Source organism: Bos indicus x Bos taurus, chromosome 3, assembly GCF_003369695.1.
Source record: "Bos indicus x Bos taurus breed Angus x Brahman F1 hybrid chromosome 3, Bos_hybrid_MaternalHap_v2.0, whole genome shotgun sequence".
Taxonomy (NCBI): Eukaryota; Metazoa; Chordata; class Mammalia; order Artiodactyla; family Bovidae; genus Bos; species Bos indicus x Bos taurus.
This window is the reverse complement of record NC_040078.1, coordinates 10458395-10473067: the sequence shown is the minus strand read 5'-3', so window position 1 is coordinate 10473067 and position 14673 is coordinate 10458395. Positions and strand designations below refer to the sequence as shown.

Sequence of the window (14673 nt, the reverse complement as noted above, 5' to 3'; positions counted from 1 at the left end):
GATAAGATGAAAATTATCCCACCAGCTTCATGACTTATGTTTACCATATGTTCTATCTCCACATAGAGCTTATTGTATTTTGGAGTTTACATAAGACTTACAAAAACATATTTTATTTATATGTGATAGAGGAATCAAAGACCCTATGAGGATATTTTTTCCTATCTTACTTGTTTCGGTCTATCAACTCAATTTCAGGGAAATCTTTAGACAAGTTTGTTTGTTGAGGGTAATGAAGAAAGGCTGTGGACTCTATACTTCCCTTTGGCTCTCATAGCTCATACTGATGATGTCATTACAATAGATGGTACATATGTCCTTTAAAAAGAGCATGCAATCCTATAGGACAAATCTCAGATCTATTCCTTAAAGAGACAGCATTAAAGAGAGCTCTCCTGGGCAGTTTACCCTCAAAGTCAGAGAATTTTCCACACACAGTTGGGTATGGCTGGTGATAAATAAATATGGTGTCAATCATAGTCTGTTGAATTGACTTGGCTTTCCTGAGTCTCTCTTGTAATTCCTGTTTGGATAGGAAGTAGAAAACTTGACTGATGTAAATACCACTTTTTGTGTTGCATCCTTCACAACCTTCAGTCACCTTTTCATAAGAAAAGGACCAAATCTCCAGTGGCTTAATGTCCCCAAAGTTGTCATCTCAAATGCTGAGATTAAAATCTTATGAACATATCTCCTTTTAAGATAGAGATGGGAGTTTAATAATTGTGTGCTCGTCTGTTTTTATTTTAGAGAAATATAAGGAATAAAACCTTCTTCTGGCTAGGTATGACTGACAGTACACATCTATCTATAATTTACTAAATCAAAGTGTACCTTTCAAACAAAGCATATCCAGTGAGACCCTTTGCTTCTCTTCCCCCTAAGATGTGATAATCATAATAAGATTCTTAAGGATACTCCTCATATGAAGATGAAACCAGCTCTTCTTTCAAAGCCAGATCATCATGAATGAAATTTTCAGAATGCCCTAATTATTTTTCTGTGTTTCTCTATAGAATTTGTACTCTTGTCAGAACTCATATCTGGAGGGAAACCATAAAATTACTTCTATACTATAGGAGAAGAGAAATCTTTTATTTATTTATTTTTTTAGCTACAGATATTTTTATAGCATTTTAAATATCTAATCTCATAACCAATTTCATTTAATCTTCATAAAGACTCTGTGAGGTAGCATTTTTTTTTGTTTCTATTTTATAAATGAGGAAACCAAAGTTCAAGAAATATTTAACTTCCTGAAAGTCACTCAATAATAAAGGGGTAGGGGATTAAGAGGTACAAACTGTTAGATATAAAATAAGCTATAAGGATATGTTTTACAACATGGGAAACACAGCAAATACTTTATAATAGCTATAAATGGAGTATGAGCTTCCCAGGTGGATCAGTGAGTAAAGAACTTGCCTGCAATGTGGGAGATACCAGAGATATGGGTTCAGTTCCTGGGTTGGGAAGATCTCCTGGAGGAGGGCACAGCAACCCAGTCCAGTATTCTTGCCTGGAGAATCCCATGGACAGAGAAGCCTGGTGGGCTAAAGTCCATAGGTCTCAAAGAGTCAGGCATGACCGAAGTGACAACACAGCATAAATGGAATATAACCTTTCAAAATTGTAAGTCACCATATCGTACACTTGTAATTAATATAATATTATACATGATCTATACTTCAACTAAAAAAAGTGAGGCAGAGGGTGCTGAATCTTTGAACTAAAGTTACTGCTCCTTCCATGACCATACTTCTCACATGGAAGTAACCTAAACCAGAAACTGAAGAATAATAGTCAAGGCTGATTTCCTTCTGGCAAGTAGGCCCCAGACCATTTCTCGTTCTCTTGAACTAAAGATAACAGTGTTACCACCTAGCAGCCAAGCCAGCTCTCTTTTCTCTGGCCATAAGGATCACTGGTGCTCAAAAAACCATTTCCCACATTTTTCTGCCACTTCTTCCTGTCTCCACTCCAACTGTCTCCCTCCATTAAAAACCCTTCAATATCTCCCTGGTTTTTCTAGGTTGGGAGCTTCCGCCCTACTGGACTCAGTACCTACTTGCCTGTGCCTCCCTTCTAAGTAAATCCCAAGAGCTGAAGGACAGTCAGTGAGTGCAGTGTCCTAGCAAGAGGAGACATAACACCCGGCTTCTTACGCCCTTCTTCCAAAGACAAGCTCTTTCTCTAGCTGACTAGGGTCAAGTCTAGATGATAAATGCACAGAAAAATGAAGAAAAATGTTTGTTTTCTCCTTGAGCACTTCTGCCAGCGTTTCCCTGTTTTCTCCTGAGGAAGACTGAGCAAGAAAAGACAAGAAAACAGACTCAATGTCTTCCTCAGGGTACAGCCTCACTGACACTTACTGTCTGGGCTGCCATATCTTGGGACAAGACTGAAAATAGGACGTGGAAATAGGAAGGACTGGAAGCTCATCAGAAAACTGACATAGTTCACGATGTAGGTCACCTCTGGCCTTTTTCCTTTATTTTTAAATTTTTTGGCCATGCTATGAGGAATTTGGGATCTTGTGGGACCAGAGATGGAACCTGTGCATCCTGCAGTGGAAGTCCAGAGTCTTAACCACTGGACCACCAGAGAAGTCCCTTGACCTTGTTCCTTGAGAAAGGAACCTGCTGAAGACCTCCCAGTGGAAGTCAGTGGAGCAGGTCTGGAAGTCAGCTATGATCTGAAGTGCTTGTTCATGACTCAACCACCCTGAGAATTCATCACTGCAAGAGACTTGGCGATTTTGACCATTATGTCATTTTACACTCTTTTTTTCCCATCAGTCATGTATCTGTTTAACTTCTATCTTTAAGTCATCATTGGTTAAATTTATGGGTTGTAAGGAATATTCATATTGAAATATAGCACATAAATAAGAACTATAAAAACAATCACTCAAAATTCACCTGATATTTTACCTTTAAAAACAAAAAATAACAGCTGTGAAAATTTTAAATTTACAAAAGAGCCAAATTATAAAATTGTATAACAAATACTATACATACCATATTTTTGCCATGCCATATTTGTCATAATTGTTTCCTATCTCTTTTTTTTTAAGATAGTAACATTTATGAATACAATCTGAAACTCCCTTCACTCTTTCCCCTTCCTTCCTTCTTGCTTCTGCAGAAGTAACCACACTGAGAATGTGTGTATTTTTCCTTTGCGTGTTTATGTATTGTACCTGTCTGCACCAATTAATTATAAACATATGGTATTATTTTAAATTTATGTATTTTTGAAATTTATCCATACTGATTGACAGAAAGATTCTAATGTTATAAATATTCTTCAGCACAGCACATCAAGATGTCATTAACACTTAATTAAGCCCTTGGAAGGTAAACACAGTTGGCCCTTCATGTCTATGGGTTCTATCCATGGATTCAACTAACTGCAGTTCAATAATATTTAGGAAAAAAAATTCCAAAAAGTTCCAAAAAGCAAACCTTGAATTCACCATGGTTATTCACCATGCACCAGCTATTTGCATAGAATTTACATTGCATTAGGCATTGTAAGTAATCTGGAGATGATTCATAGTGTACAGGAGGATGTGTGTCTATTATTTGCAAATACTGTACCATTTTATACACAGAAATTGAGCATCCATGAATTTTAATATGGGGGATATCCCCCACAGATACTGATGGAGGATCGTACTTAGAATCTAGCAATAATAGTTTTATATTTTTTAAATTGGGTGTGTGTTTAGGCTCTAAACACAGGGATCAGAAACACAAATAAAAATCATCAACTATATTTACATATATTTCTGATGTAGCAAAAAGTAATTCAACTTCGAACTTCATTTTAATATGTTTATTTCTATCCCCAAATGAAATGAGGTATACAAAATGTCACTTTGAATCTGTCCACAAATTGTGTTCTTGCTTTCATAGTTAAAATTAATTCAGTAATGTGAAGTGCTTATTAAATGTGGATAAGCCAATTTTGTCTTTTTAGATATGTGGCATGAATATTATTAAAGGCTTTAATAAAATTAACTTGCAGTGTAACTTTAATTGCAATATATTGATCTAAAGTAACACATTTTATGAAAAATGACTTATTTATTTTATGTTATATAAACATACTATGAAAGATAATTTTAAAAGTTCCTTAGGGAATTCTTGATTTTATATGTAACTTTGAATATAGTTTGAGAGTTAAAGGAGAGTAGGAGAAATCAAGACCGATTTAAACCAACCTAAAATTATACAAAAAAGACAAGGATTTTAAAATGCTTTAATTCCCATTGCACCATTTCTGACTCATATAATATTATTGTCCAACTAGCTGACTTGCTGTTAATCACCCAGCTGAGACCAAAAACTCCCGAAGCCCAAATCGACAACACAGATACTCATGAACTAAATGATTGTTTATTGTTTTAAAAACTGAGTTTTGAGGTGGTTTGTTGCACAGCTTAATTAGGTAGAAATAAACTGTCACAACTAATACAGTGTCTTTGTTGTTTGCAACCAAGAGCGTTAGATAATTTTCTTTAGTTCTTCTCATCAGCCTGGAAACACCTAAATTAGTTCATTCTGATGAACTGGCTTGCTCCCAGTATCTAAGCAGTATTCTGTGCCCTTTCAAGATGGGCTCAGTCTATCCACCCACACAGACACTCTCTTAGAGCTTGTTTTCCAGTTGATGTCCAGATTCCAGGTGAAGGCCATTATCTTAACACCCATAATCTAGGAGCTCCTTTACAGACAACTTGGCAGCTTCATCATCAAGATCACAAGAGCTGCTGCTGCTGCTGCTGCTAAGTCGCTTTAGTCATGTCCGACTCTGTGCGACCCCAAAGACGGCAGCCCACAGGCTCCCCTATCCCTGGGACTCTCCACGCAAGAACACTGGAGTGGGTTGCCATTTCCTTCTCCAGTGCATGAAAGTGGAAAGTGAAAGTGAAGTTGCTCAGTCATGTCCGACTCTTAGTGACCCCATGGACTGCAGCCTACCAGGCTTCTCCGTCCATGGGATTTTCCAGGCAAGAGTGCTGGAGTGGGGTGCCATTGCCTTCTCCTCACAAGAGCTAGATCTCCACTATCCTGAAGCTCACAGCCACCTGAATCAGTAAATATCCATTTCTCCATGGTGATACCCTAGTCTCTAAACAATGCAGGAGACCTGTGTTCAATCTCTGGGTTGGGAAGATCCCCTGGAAAAGGGAATGGTTACCCACTCCAGTCCACTGGGGTCACAAAAGAGTTGGACATGACTTAAGCGACTAACACTTTCACACTTTTAAGAGGGCATAGAGCCTCTTTTTCTTGTGGGAAGACATGAATAGCACAGCTCAGCAGGAAATAGAACAGTTAAAAGAGAAAGGAAAGACTCTACAACTGAAACAATAGACCAAAAAGTAAACAAATTTGTTTCTAAATCATATCCTGGTTCAGTTAATATTTACCATCTACAGCTTCGCCTTCTGTTGCGAGAACAAAGGCAGTGCCTCTAAAAGCACAATATAAGAAGCCAAGGAGTGAGCATCTCTCCATTGGTATGACCATTGCTGTTTCTCCCACTACTCCTGAAGACCCAAGGAGCACAGAATGGAGAAGCTTCTTCTGGGTGTCCTGCTCCTCGCCTTTCTCCCAGAGGGCATGACACAGAAAGGTAAGTCCTAAGTTTTGTTTGGATAAAGTTTTCTCCAAGTCTCAGGGGAACTGAAGTACAGCACGTTTTGTTACTGCTGCTGCTGTTTTGAGGAACAGGTGAATGAAGGATGGTATAAGTCCTTTTGCAGTATTGCAAGTGATTTGCAGTATTGCAAATCACCTTAAAACATAGCAGCTTAAAACAACAAACATTTAGTGGTCTCATACTTTCTGCAGGTTCCGTTCAGTTCAGTTTAGTCGCTCAGTCGTGTCTGACTCTTCTCGACCCCATGAATCACAGCATGCCAGGCCTCCCTGTCCATGACCAACTCCTGGAGTTCACTCAGACTCACGTCCATAAGAATCAGGGAATAGCTCAGCTGGATGATTCTGACTCTAGGTTTCTCATGAGTTGCAGTCAGTCAAGCAGAGACATCCTCTCATCTGAAGACTTGACTTGGGGAGGATCTGCTTCTTTGCTTACTCACATGGTTATCGTCAGGATTCAGCCTTTACAGGCTATTGAGTTGAGGGTCTCAGTTCTTCACTGGCTGTTGGCTTGAGGCTGCCCTTAGTTCCTTGCCACCTGGACCTTTCTATCAGGCAGCCTATAACATAGCAACTAGCTTCTCCAACAGTGAGAAATCTAACAGAGAGAAAGTGCCCAGCACAAATGGTAGTCTTTCTTAAAAAACTAAAAATAGAACTACCATATGATCCAGCAATCCCATTCCTGGGCATATATCCAGAGAAAACTATAATTAGAAAAGATACATGCACCCCAATGTTTATTGCAGTGCTGTTTACAATAGCCAAGACATGGAAGCAACCTAAATGTCCTAGGAACCTAGATGAATGGATAAAGAAGATGTATATGTGTGTGTGTGTACAATGGAGCATTACTCAGCCATTAAAAAAATGAAATAATCCCATTTGCAGCAACATGGATGAACGTAGAGATTGTCATACTGAGTGAAGTAAGTCAGACAGAGAAAGAGAAATATCATATGATGTTTCTTATATGCATAATCTAAAAGGAAATGATACAAATTAACTTATTTACAAAACAGAAACAGACTCATAGACATGGAAAACAAACTCATGGTTACTAAAGGGGAAATGAGTGGGGTGGGGAGGGATAAATAGGAGTTTGGGATTAACATGTAGACACTATTATATATAAAATAAATAATCAACAAGGACATACTGTATAGGACAGGGAACTCTATTCAATATTGTATAATAACCTATATAGGAAAAGTGTCTAAAAAAAAACGGTATGTATATGTGTACATATACATACATATATATGTGTATATATGTATACACATACACTTAGCTGTATCCCTGAAACTGTATACCTGTATAATACAACATTGTAAATCAACTATACTCCAATATAAAATAAAAATTAAATTTAAAAAATTTAAAAAGAAATAAAGTTTGGAAGCAGCTTGAAAAAAGCACAGACTTTTCATAATGTAATCTTCTGTCACTTGTCTTGGTTCTGCTGTATTCTATTCTTTAGTAGCAAGTTAGTCTACAATCAAGGAGAGGAGAAGTATTTCGGACATATTTTTAAAACCACCCCAGATGCTTATGACTCAGGATATGCCTGGCATAGGGAAGCCCTGGGGCTAGAGAAAGAATAGCTGGCTATCCTTATTACATGGGAACACCATTACCTCTCACCTGAGAGAACAAGAATGGCTATGCAAACCTTTTATTAGAAAAAGAGGATATTACAGGGGTTAGGGTGGTCATTCTCTGACCCTTCTCAATACAAAATTTTAGAACAATCTTGGACTTTACTTAGAGAACCAGTTTCTCCCATACTAATTGAATTGCTGCTTTTGTGAAATTGCTGAAGTCTAATCCTCAGTTTCTTCACCTATGAAATGCGTATAAGAATGACATCAAACTAGCAAAGAGTTGTTTATGAAGATTGAGTGAGATAAGTTTAAGGGAAAAATTTATGATGCAGAAGTGCTACCAAAAAAGCTTGGTTTTTATTAGCAGTTAAAGAGCATTAATGTTTTCCCCTCCCTTTGTGTTATATCCATTAAGCACAACCCCATCTTCTCAAGTTTGAGACACTTCTCTGTTGTATCACTATCAGTAAAAAGTTATTCAAAACACCACTCTCTGGCTAACTATGCTATTTGACTCCAGGTTTGTATACTGACAAGGTCAGACATCACGCATAGGGTGATATTTAGATCACTGACATCTCAGAAGATGATCAGCATTGGGAGAGGACAGGATGCTACAGACTTTAACGTTTACACTCCAGGAGCCAGCTGTGTTTCATTTTCTGTGGCTGGTGTTTGTGTTCTACCTAGATGAAACCTGCAAAGGAGATGACAGTGGGGGTTCATAGAGGACATCTTTTATTCTTCTATCAGAACAACTGTAACAAACCTGCATTTTAACACATTTTGCTTATACAAATAGTGCACTTATAGGCACCTTGTAAATGCTGAATATACTCTATCAAGAAGCAGTCCATGATCTGCAGTGAGAGCAAACCAAACAAGAGAACTGGCAGACTTTTTGTCACACTGCTTTTTTTTTCCTCCACAGACTTGAGAGGGAAGGTGTTTATTTTCCCTGAACAATCAGACACAGCCTACGTGACCCTGATCCCCAGGGTGAGGAAGCCGCTGAGGAGTTTCACTCTGTGCCTGAAAGCCTTCACAGACCTCACTCGCCCCTACAGCCTCTTCTCCTACAGCACTAAATCTAAAGACAATGAGCTGCTTCTCTTTGTCAACAAAGTGGGAGAGTACGAGTTGCACATCGGGAACACTAAGGTCACTTTCAAGGTCCCCCGACCCCCTTACGGCCCGGTCCATCTCTGTGTCAGCTGGGAGTCTGTCTCTGGGATTGCTGAACTCTGGATGAACAGCAGGCCCGTGGGGAGGAAGGGCTTGAGGAGAGGGTACACTTTGGGACAAGATGCAAGAATCATCTTGGGACAGGAGCAAGATTCATTTGGGGGAAAATTTGATGCCAAACAGTCCTTTGTTGGGGAGATCTGGGATGTGTCCTTGTGGGATCATGTGGTCTCCTTAAAGAACTTGTGCTTCACCTGTTACACCAGCAACATCTTGAACTGGAAGGCCCTGATTTATCAAGCTAAGGGCTATGTGGTGGTGAAGCCCAAGTTGTAGGCTTAAGCCTCACTCCCTGCAGACATGACTTGTGTTTAATAATAATCATCCACATAGTCTCTTGGAAATTAAATACGTTGATTTCAATTTTTCTGGCTCTGTTAATATGGTGTAAACTACATTAAAGACACAAGGGTCAGGTAGACCTTTAGCATACAGTCTTCGTTGTTGGAAACATTACAACATTTTCTGCAGTGTCAAGCTATAGCAACTCCAAGGAACACACTGCTTTCAGTATGTGTGTCAATCTTCTAGAGCCCTGGACAGTTCTGGGAGGCCTCACGGGGCTTCTGAGCGCAAAAAGTTCATCAGTCTATAAAAATGATGTGACCACTTGGAGGGGCCTTTCAGGAGTGGGTTGCTCTCATAAGCAGGACTGCTGAAGAGATGATCTCAAATCGGGCTTTCTCAGAAGCAAGGTTGTGAGTGTTCCCCTTGAACCTAGCCCAGAAAGGATTCAGAGGTGTTCTGAGGAACATGGGTGAAGGCAAGGATTAATTGCCTTGAAGACCCCTCTTCTCATTCACTCTCTTGCATTCACTCATTCACTCTGGGGAGGCAAAGCTTTTATTCTTCCAGGTAATGTTCCATAAACATGAAGACTTCCCTTCTTGGCTCTGGTGCCATTAGGGATTCCCAAGTCCTTTGACAGGCACTTTCAGTGCATCCTCGATGGGGACACTTTGACTGTCCTCAAGAAGAAGAGATGGTGGATGGATGACATGGATTAACTTTTTTTTCCTTTTAATATCAGCCCTTTATGGACTGGAAGACATTGACAATAACAATAACACTCCCAGACTCTTGTTTAGACAAGTGTTTGATCTCAGAGTTTGAATGAGATACCCAGCAGTTCACAGAAAATGAGTTCATCAGTGTAGAAATGAATAGGGCAAATGCAAAACCCAGGTATCACCCTGGGTTCCACATAGAGATGAATGAAAATCATGGGCTAATTTCCAGATTTCAGACATGAGGGTACCCCACTCCAGTACTCTTGCCTGGAGAATCCCGTGGATGGAGGAGCCCGGTGGGCTGAAGTCCATGGGGTTCGCTCAGAGTCGGACAGGACTGAGCGACTTCACTTTCACTTTTCATCTTCATGCACTGGAGAAGGAAATGGCAACCCACTCCAGTGTTCTTGCCTGGAGAATCCCAGGGACAGGGAAGCCTGGTGGGCTGCTGTCTATGGGGTCGCACAGAGTTGGACACGACTAAAGTGACTTAGCAGCAGCAGCAGAGTTAGCTGGTATTAATAAATATAATTTCTTCTTCTTTTTTCCTTTGGCTGTAGCACACAGTTTGCAGGATCTCGGTTCCCCAACCAGGGATCAAACCCAGGTTCCTGGCAGTGGAGTCGTGGCGTCCTAACCACCCGACCATCAGGGAAGTCCCTTATCAAATTTAATTTCAGAACAGATCTTCAGATATCCCTACACTTGTGAATACAATACAGCATACATGTTACTCCCAGAGAAAGCATGTGTAACTCCAGTGAAATTCAGCTGCTGGGTGTGACGTTACTTTTTTGGTTTTGTTTTTTTTTCTGAGATTTTTTTTTTTCTCTCTCCACAAAATTCCGGGTCAGACCTAGAGAATATGTTTTGGTCAAGATAATGTTATAGTCCTTAGTGAACCCTTTTATTTTTTTAATTAATTTATTTTAATTGGAGGTTAATTACTTCACAATATTGTGGTGGTTTTTGCCATACATTGACATGTCAGTCATGCGTGTACATGTCCTAACCCTATCCCAAACCCCCTCCCACCTCCTTCCCCATCACATCAGTCTATGACCCTCTGGGTCATCCCAGGGCACCAGTGTTGAGAACCCTGTTTCATGCATTGAACTTGGACTGGTCATCTATTTTGCGTTTGGTAATATACATGTTTCAATGCTCTTCTCTCAAATCATCCCACCCTCAGCTTCTCCCACAGGGTCCAAAAGTCTGTTCTTTACGTCTTTCTTGTTGTCTTGCACATAGGGTCGTCAATACCATCTTTTGTTATTTTGTATTAACATATAAATACACAAAACTCACTCAGGAAACAGTCCCAATGTGAGCTTCAACAAAATTGAGGGAAAAATGTCATGGGTCTCCAAGGCAGGTGAGAATGTTTTAGGCTGATAATATTTCTTCTGGAATGTTACTCTTCCACTGCCCAAAAGAAAAAGTGATGATAAGTAAGAAAGGTGGTTTTGACTGTGCTTTCAACACATCCTGTTCACCGACCACACTCTCTGTAAGGTTTTAGAGCTCAATATCTACTTGACATTTTAGTTGATCTTTCAACCCATTGCTTCAAGCAGGTGTTACACAGCCCACTTTTCTGCCATTAACAAAGTGGAAACAATCAGCCTCCCTCTTGCTTATTATTCCCTACCAGCTTTCCACCTGGTGAGCAGCACCTGACCATGTCCCTGGTGGTAACCTCTCAGATGAACAGAGAGTATGGGAGAATGATGTTAAAAACAAAACTCAAGTCAGGGAAACTCTTAATTCTTTAATTTAGGCTTGCCACCAAATTGTGCAACTCTGTCTAGGTAAAGGAAGAATGATAGGATCAATTTTGTGTGTGTGTGATTACAAAAATACCCAGAATATGACAGGCTATATATCAAACTACCAAAGATTCTAAGCAAGAGGTTTTTGCCAATAGCACGGCAAAGGGCATCCTTGACCTCTTTGTTCCTTAGAGTGTACACCACAGGATTAAGGAGAGGAGTGAAAACTGTGTAAGTCACTGAAATCAGCTGGTCCTGATCCCTCATGTTCTCTGACTTGGGCTTGAGGTAGGCGATAGAGGCACAGCCATAATGGACAATGACCACAGTGAGGTGGGAGGCACAGGTTGCAAAAGCCTTCTTCCGGCCCTCAGCAGAAGCAATCTTGAGGATGGTGGAGATGATGAGGACATACGAGATGAAGACCAGAACCATGGGCACCACAATGACGAGTGAGCTGATAAGGAAATTAATTATGTCATGTATAGTGGTGTTGGCACAGGAGAGTTTCATAACCGGGCGGATATCACAGAAATAATGGGCCACCTTTCTGTAACAAAAGGGCAGCCTGAACACAGAGGAAATCTGAATTGTGGCCACAAACAACCCAATGCTGCAGGCCCCCCATACCAGCTGGGCACATACCCTCTTGTTCATGATGATCATGTACCTCAAGGGGTTGCAGATGGCCACATAGCGGTCATATCCCATCGCTGTGAGCAGAAAGCAGTTGTTGATGGCCAAAGTGATAAAAAAGAACATCTGGGTGGCACAGCCAGCCAAGGAGATGGGTTGGCTCAGGCCTACAAGACTGGATAGCATCCGAGGTACAATGACCAATGTGTACAAAGTCTCTGAAGTGGAAAGCGCAGTAAGGAAGAAGTACATGGGGGTGTGAAGGTGTCGATCAATGCTGATAATTGTCACAATGATGACATTGCCAGACAAGGTTAAAAGGTACAAGGTAAGGAAAACCACAAAGAGGGTGAGCTTGTGTTCATGAAAACTGGTAAAACCCTGGAAAATAAATTCCCTCACCCCTGTGTAGTTCTCTGTCTTCATCGATAAATTCCAAGAGACTTAGGACAAGTAGTCAGAACACATCAGCACCCAGCGCTCTGAGCAGGAGAACACAAAGGCAAGGAAATCATTAGGATCTGCTCCTGATGGATGCCTGGTTAATGGGGACTGCTGTTCACCTATAGGTAAAAGATAGAAAAACACAATCAGGAAACAATTTCATGTATGGAAACTTATACAAAAGAATGAATGGAGATGGGACGAGATAGAAGGAAGGAAGGCTGGGTCAAATGTGGAAAAGATTTCCTGGTGTGTTAGAAACATAGACGTTGGGATAAATGGAGGCTGGAGAAATAGGGAATGTGTAGTTAAATTTGGAAAGATTTTCTTTGGATTACAGTTTCAAATTTTTTTTTAACTTAAAATAAATGTTCTAACTTTGCCCACAACTCTTCCTCTGTTGTTTAAGGCACAATTTTACCATTTTCCCAAGTATCTTCCCTGTTAAGTTGCCAAACAAGACAACGCTCTCTGCTCCAACAAGACGTAAGTGTTTGCTTTCTCCTTGTCCCACTTGTTTGCATCTTTCATGAACCCTTTTCACAAATCATTCAATAGCTTCCAATCTTATGGCCCCTGACCCCACCCCCACCCCCGCCACATACACGTTTTTGTTAACAAGCCACTTTACTTTCTTTATTTTCCAAGACTTCTCTTGCTGCTGCTGCTGCTAAGTCGCTTCAGTCGTGTCCGACTCTGTGCGACCCCATAGACGGCAGCCCACCAGGCTCCCCTGTCCCTGGGATTCTCCAGGCAAGAACACTGGAGTGGGTTGCCATTTCCTTCTCCAATGCATGAAAGTGAAAAAATAAAGTGAAGTTGCTCAGTCGTGTCCGACTTCTAGCGACCCCATGGATTGCAGCCCACCGGGCCCCTCCATCCATGGGATTTTCCAGGCAAGAGTACTGGAGGGGGTTGCCATTGCCTTCTCCAAGACTCCTCTTGGCCAGCACTAAATACGACCTATCGACCCCAGCTGTCTGTAGTGTAGCTCAGTTGCTCAGTGCTGCAGTGTAGCTGGTTTTTGCGGACAGTGTGTATTTCTGTGTGTTTTCTGCCTTATGTTTGGATTTGGATTTTCACAGGCAGTTTGACTTACTGCTAGACTCTGAATTCTCTTTTCTGACGCCTTCAGAATTATGAACAGGTTTCTTAGGGAAGCTAGTTTGCACAACTATTTCCTACTGGGGAGTTACCCCAGTAACTCAGAAAGTTTTCACTAATAAAAATGTTTAATAACAATAATATCAATAATAATAGTCCCTTATGTCACTTTTTAGTTTATAGAGAATTTTTACCAATATTATTTAACAGCTTAGCAATCTCATATGTTAGGTAAGAATTACCTCCATTTTGCAGATGGGGAAGCTAAAGACACATAGCATTAGGTGATTTAGCCACAATTATTAAGTCCTTAGATCCACACTTTTAGTTTTAAAGCCAGTGTAACTTGTTCTGCATCATGAAGGCCTGAGAAATGTCAAGACTACAAAACAGATGAGGAATAAGATATTTTTGTTTTGCTTTTATTAAAAATAATTAATGCATTTGCTTCACTCTGAGAATGAGATTATATTAGGAAAAACTTGGAAAAGCTGAAAAACTATGTGAAAACTAGAAAAATTTGGAAGTGTCTAAACAAGGATATGAAATACTAGCATATTAGTGTCAATGCATGTCCATTTTCCTTGGCTTTACATTTCTACTTCCAATTATTTATTTTAAGGAAATTATCAGAGATAAGCACCTGGATATACCAAAAGCTTTTACGATATTATTTACAATAATGAGTACCAAAAATAATGTATGATTAAATAAGTTATATCCATCTGCTGGCAACCAAACAGCCATTATATGTCTAAAAAGGGCTGATATGGAAAGATACAATAGAAAGCTAGATACATAAATAGATAAGTAGATCAAATTTTGTAAAAAGAAAAGGAATTAACAACAGAATGAAACACATTCAACAGCACACATGCTTTTGAAAAAGTCTGAAAGTAAACATAACATTAAAAATATTTTTTCTGAGTAGTGAATTAAATTAATTTTCTTTTTATGTTCTCCATATAATCAAGATTTTCTTCTTAATTATTCCCTTCTAAACACAAAGCAAAATTGTTAAATTCTTTGCCAAAATGGAACTTTCTAATGAGGCTGCAGAGAGGACTACTGAGAAGAAAAGGTGAACACAGTGGGTAATTTACCGTGGAGAAGAAAAAGTTGACAGTATAAGGTACCACTAACTTAAAGTCTCTAAACAGGCATTTTATAGAAATTTGAGCAC

The 14673-nt window shown here is 39.8% G+C and overlaps 2 protein-coding genes across 2 annotated transcripts; one reads left to right on the top strand and one right to left on the bottom strand.

Moving 5' to 3' along the window:
- Window positions 1-5465: 5465 nt before the first annotated feature.
- On the top strand, window positions 5466-8945 carry LOC113884419 (mucosal pentraxin). Its single transcript, XM_027528994.1, has 2 exons — window positions 5466-5646; window positions 8211-8945. The coding sequence occupies exons 1-2, from the start codon at window positions 5583-5585 to the stop codon at window positions 8798-8800; spliced, it is 654 nt and encodes a 217-aa protein (XP_027384795.1). The 5' UTR covers window positions 5466-5582; the 3' UTR covers window positions 8801-8945.
- A 2343-nt stretch (window positions 8946-11288) lies between these two features.
- On the bottom strand, window positions 11289-12647 carry LOC113890405 (olfactory receptor 10J1-like). Its single transcript, XM_027538293.1, has one exon. The coding sequence runs from the start codon at window positions 12366-12368 to the stop codon at window positions 11298-11300; it is 1071 nt and encodes a 356-aa protein (XP_027394094.1). The 5' UTR covers window positions 12369-12647; the 3' UTR covers window positions 11289-11297.
- Between the last annotated feature and the right edge of the window lie 2026 nt (window positions 12648-14673).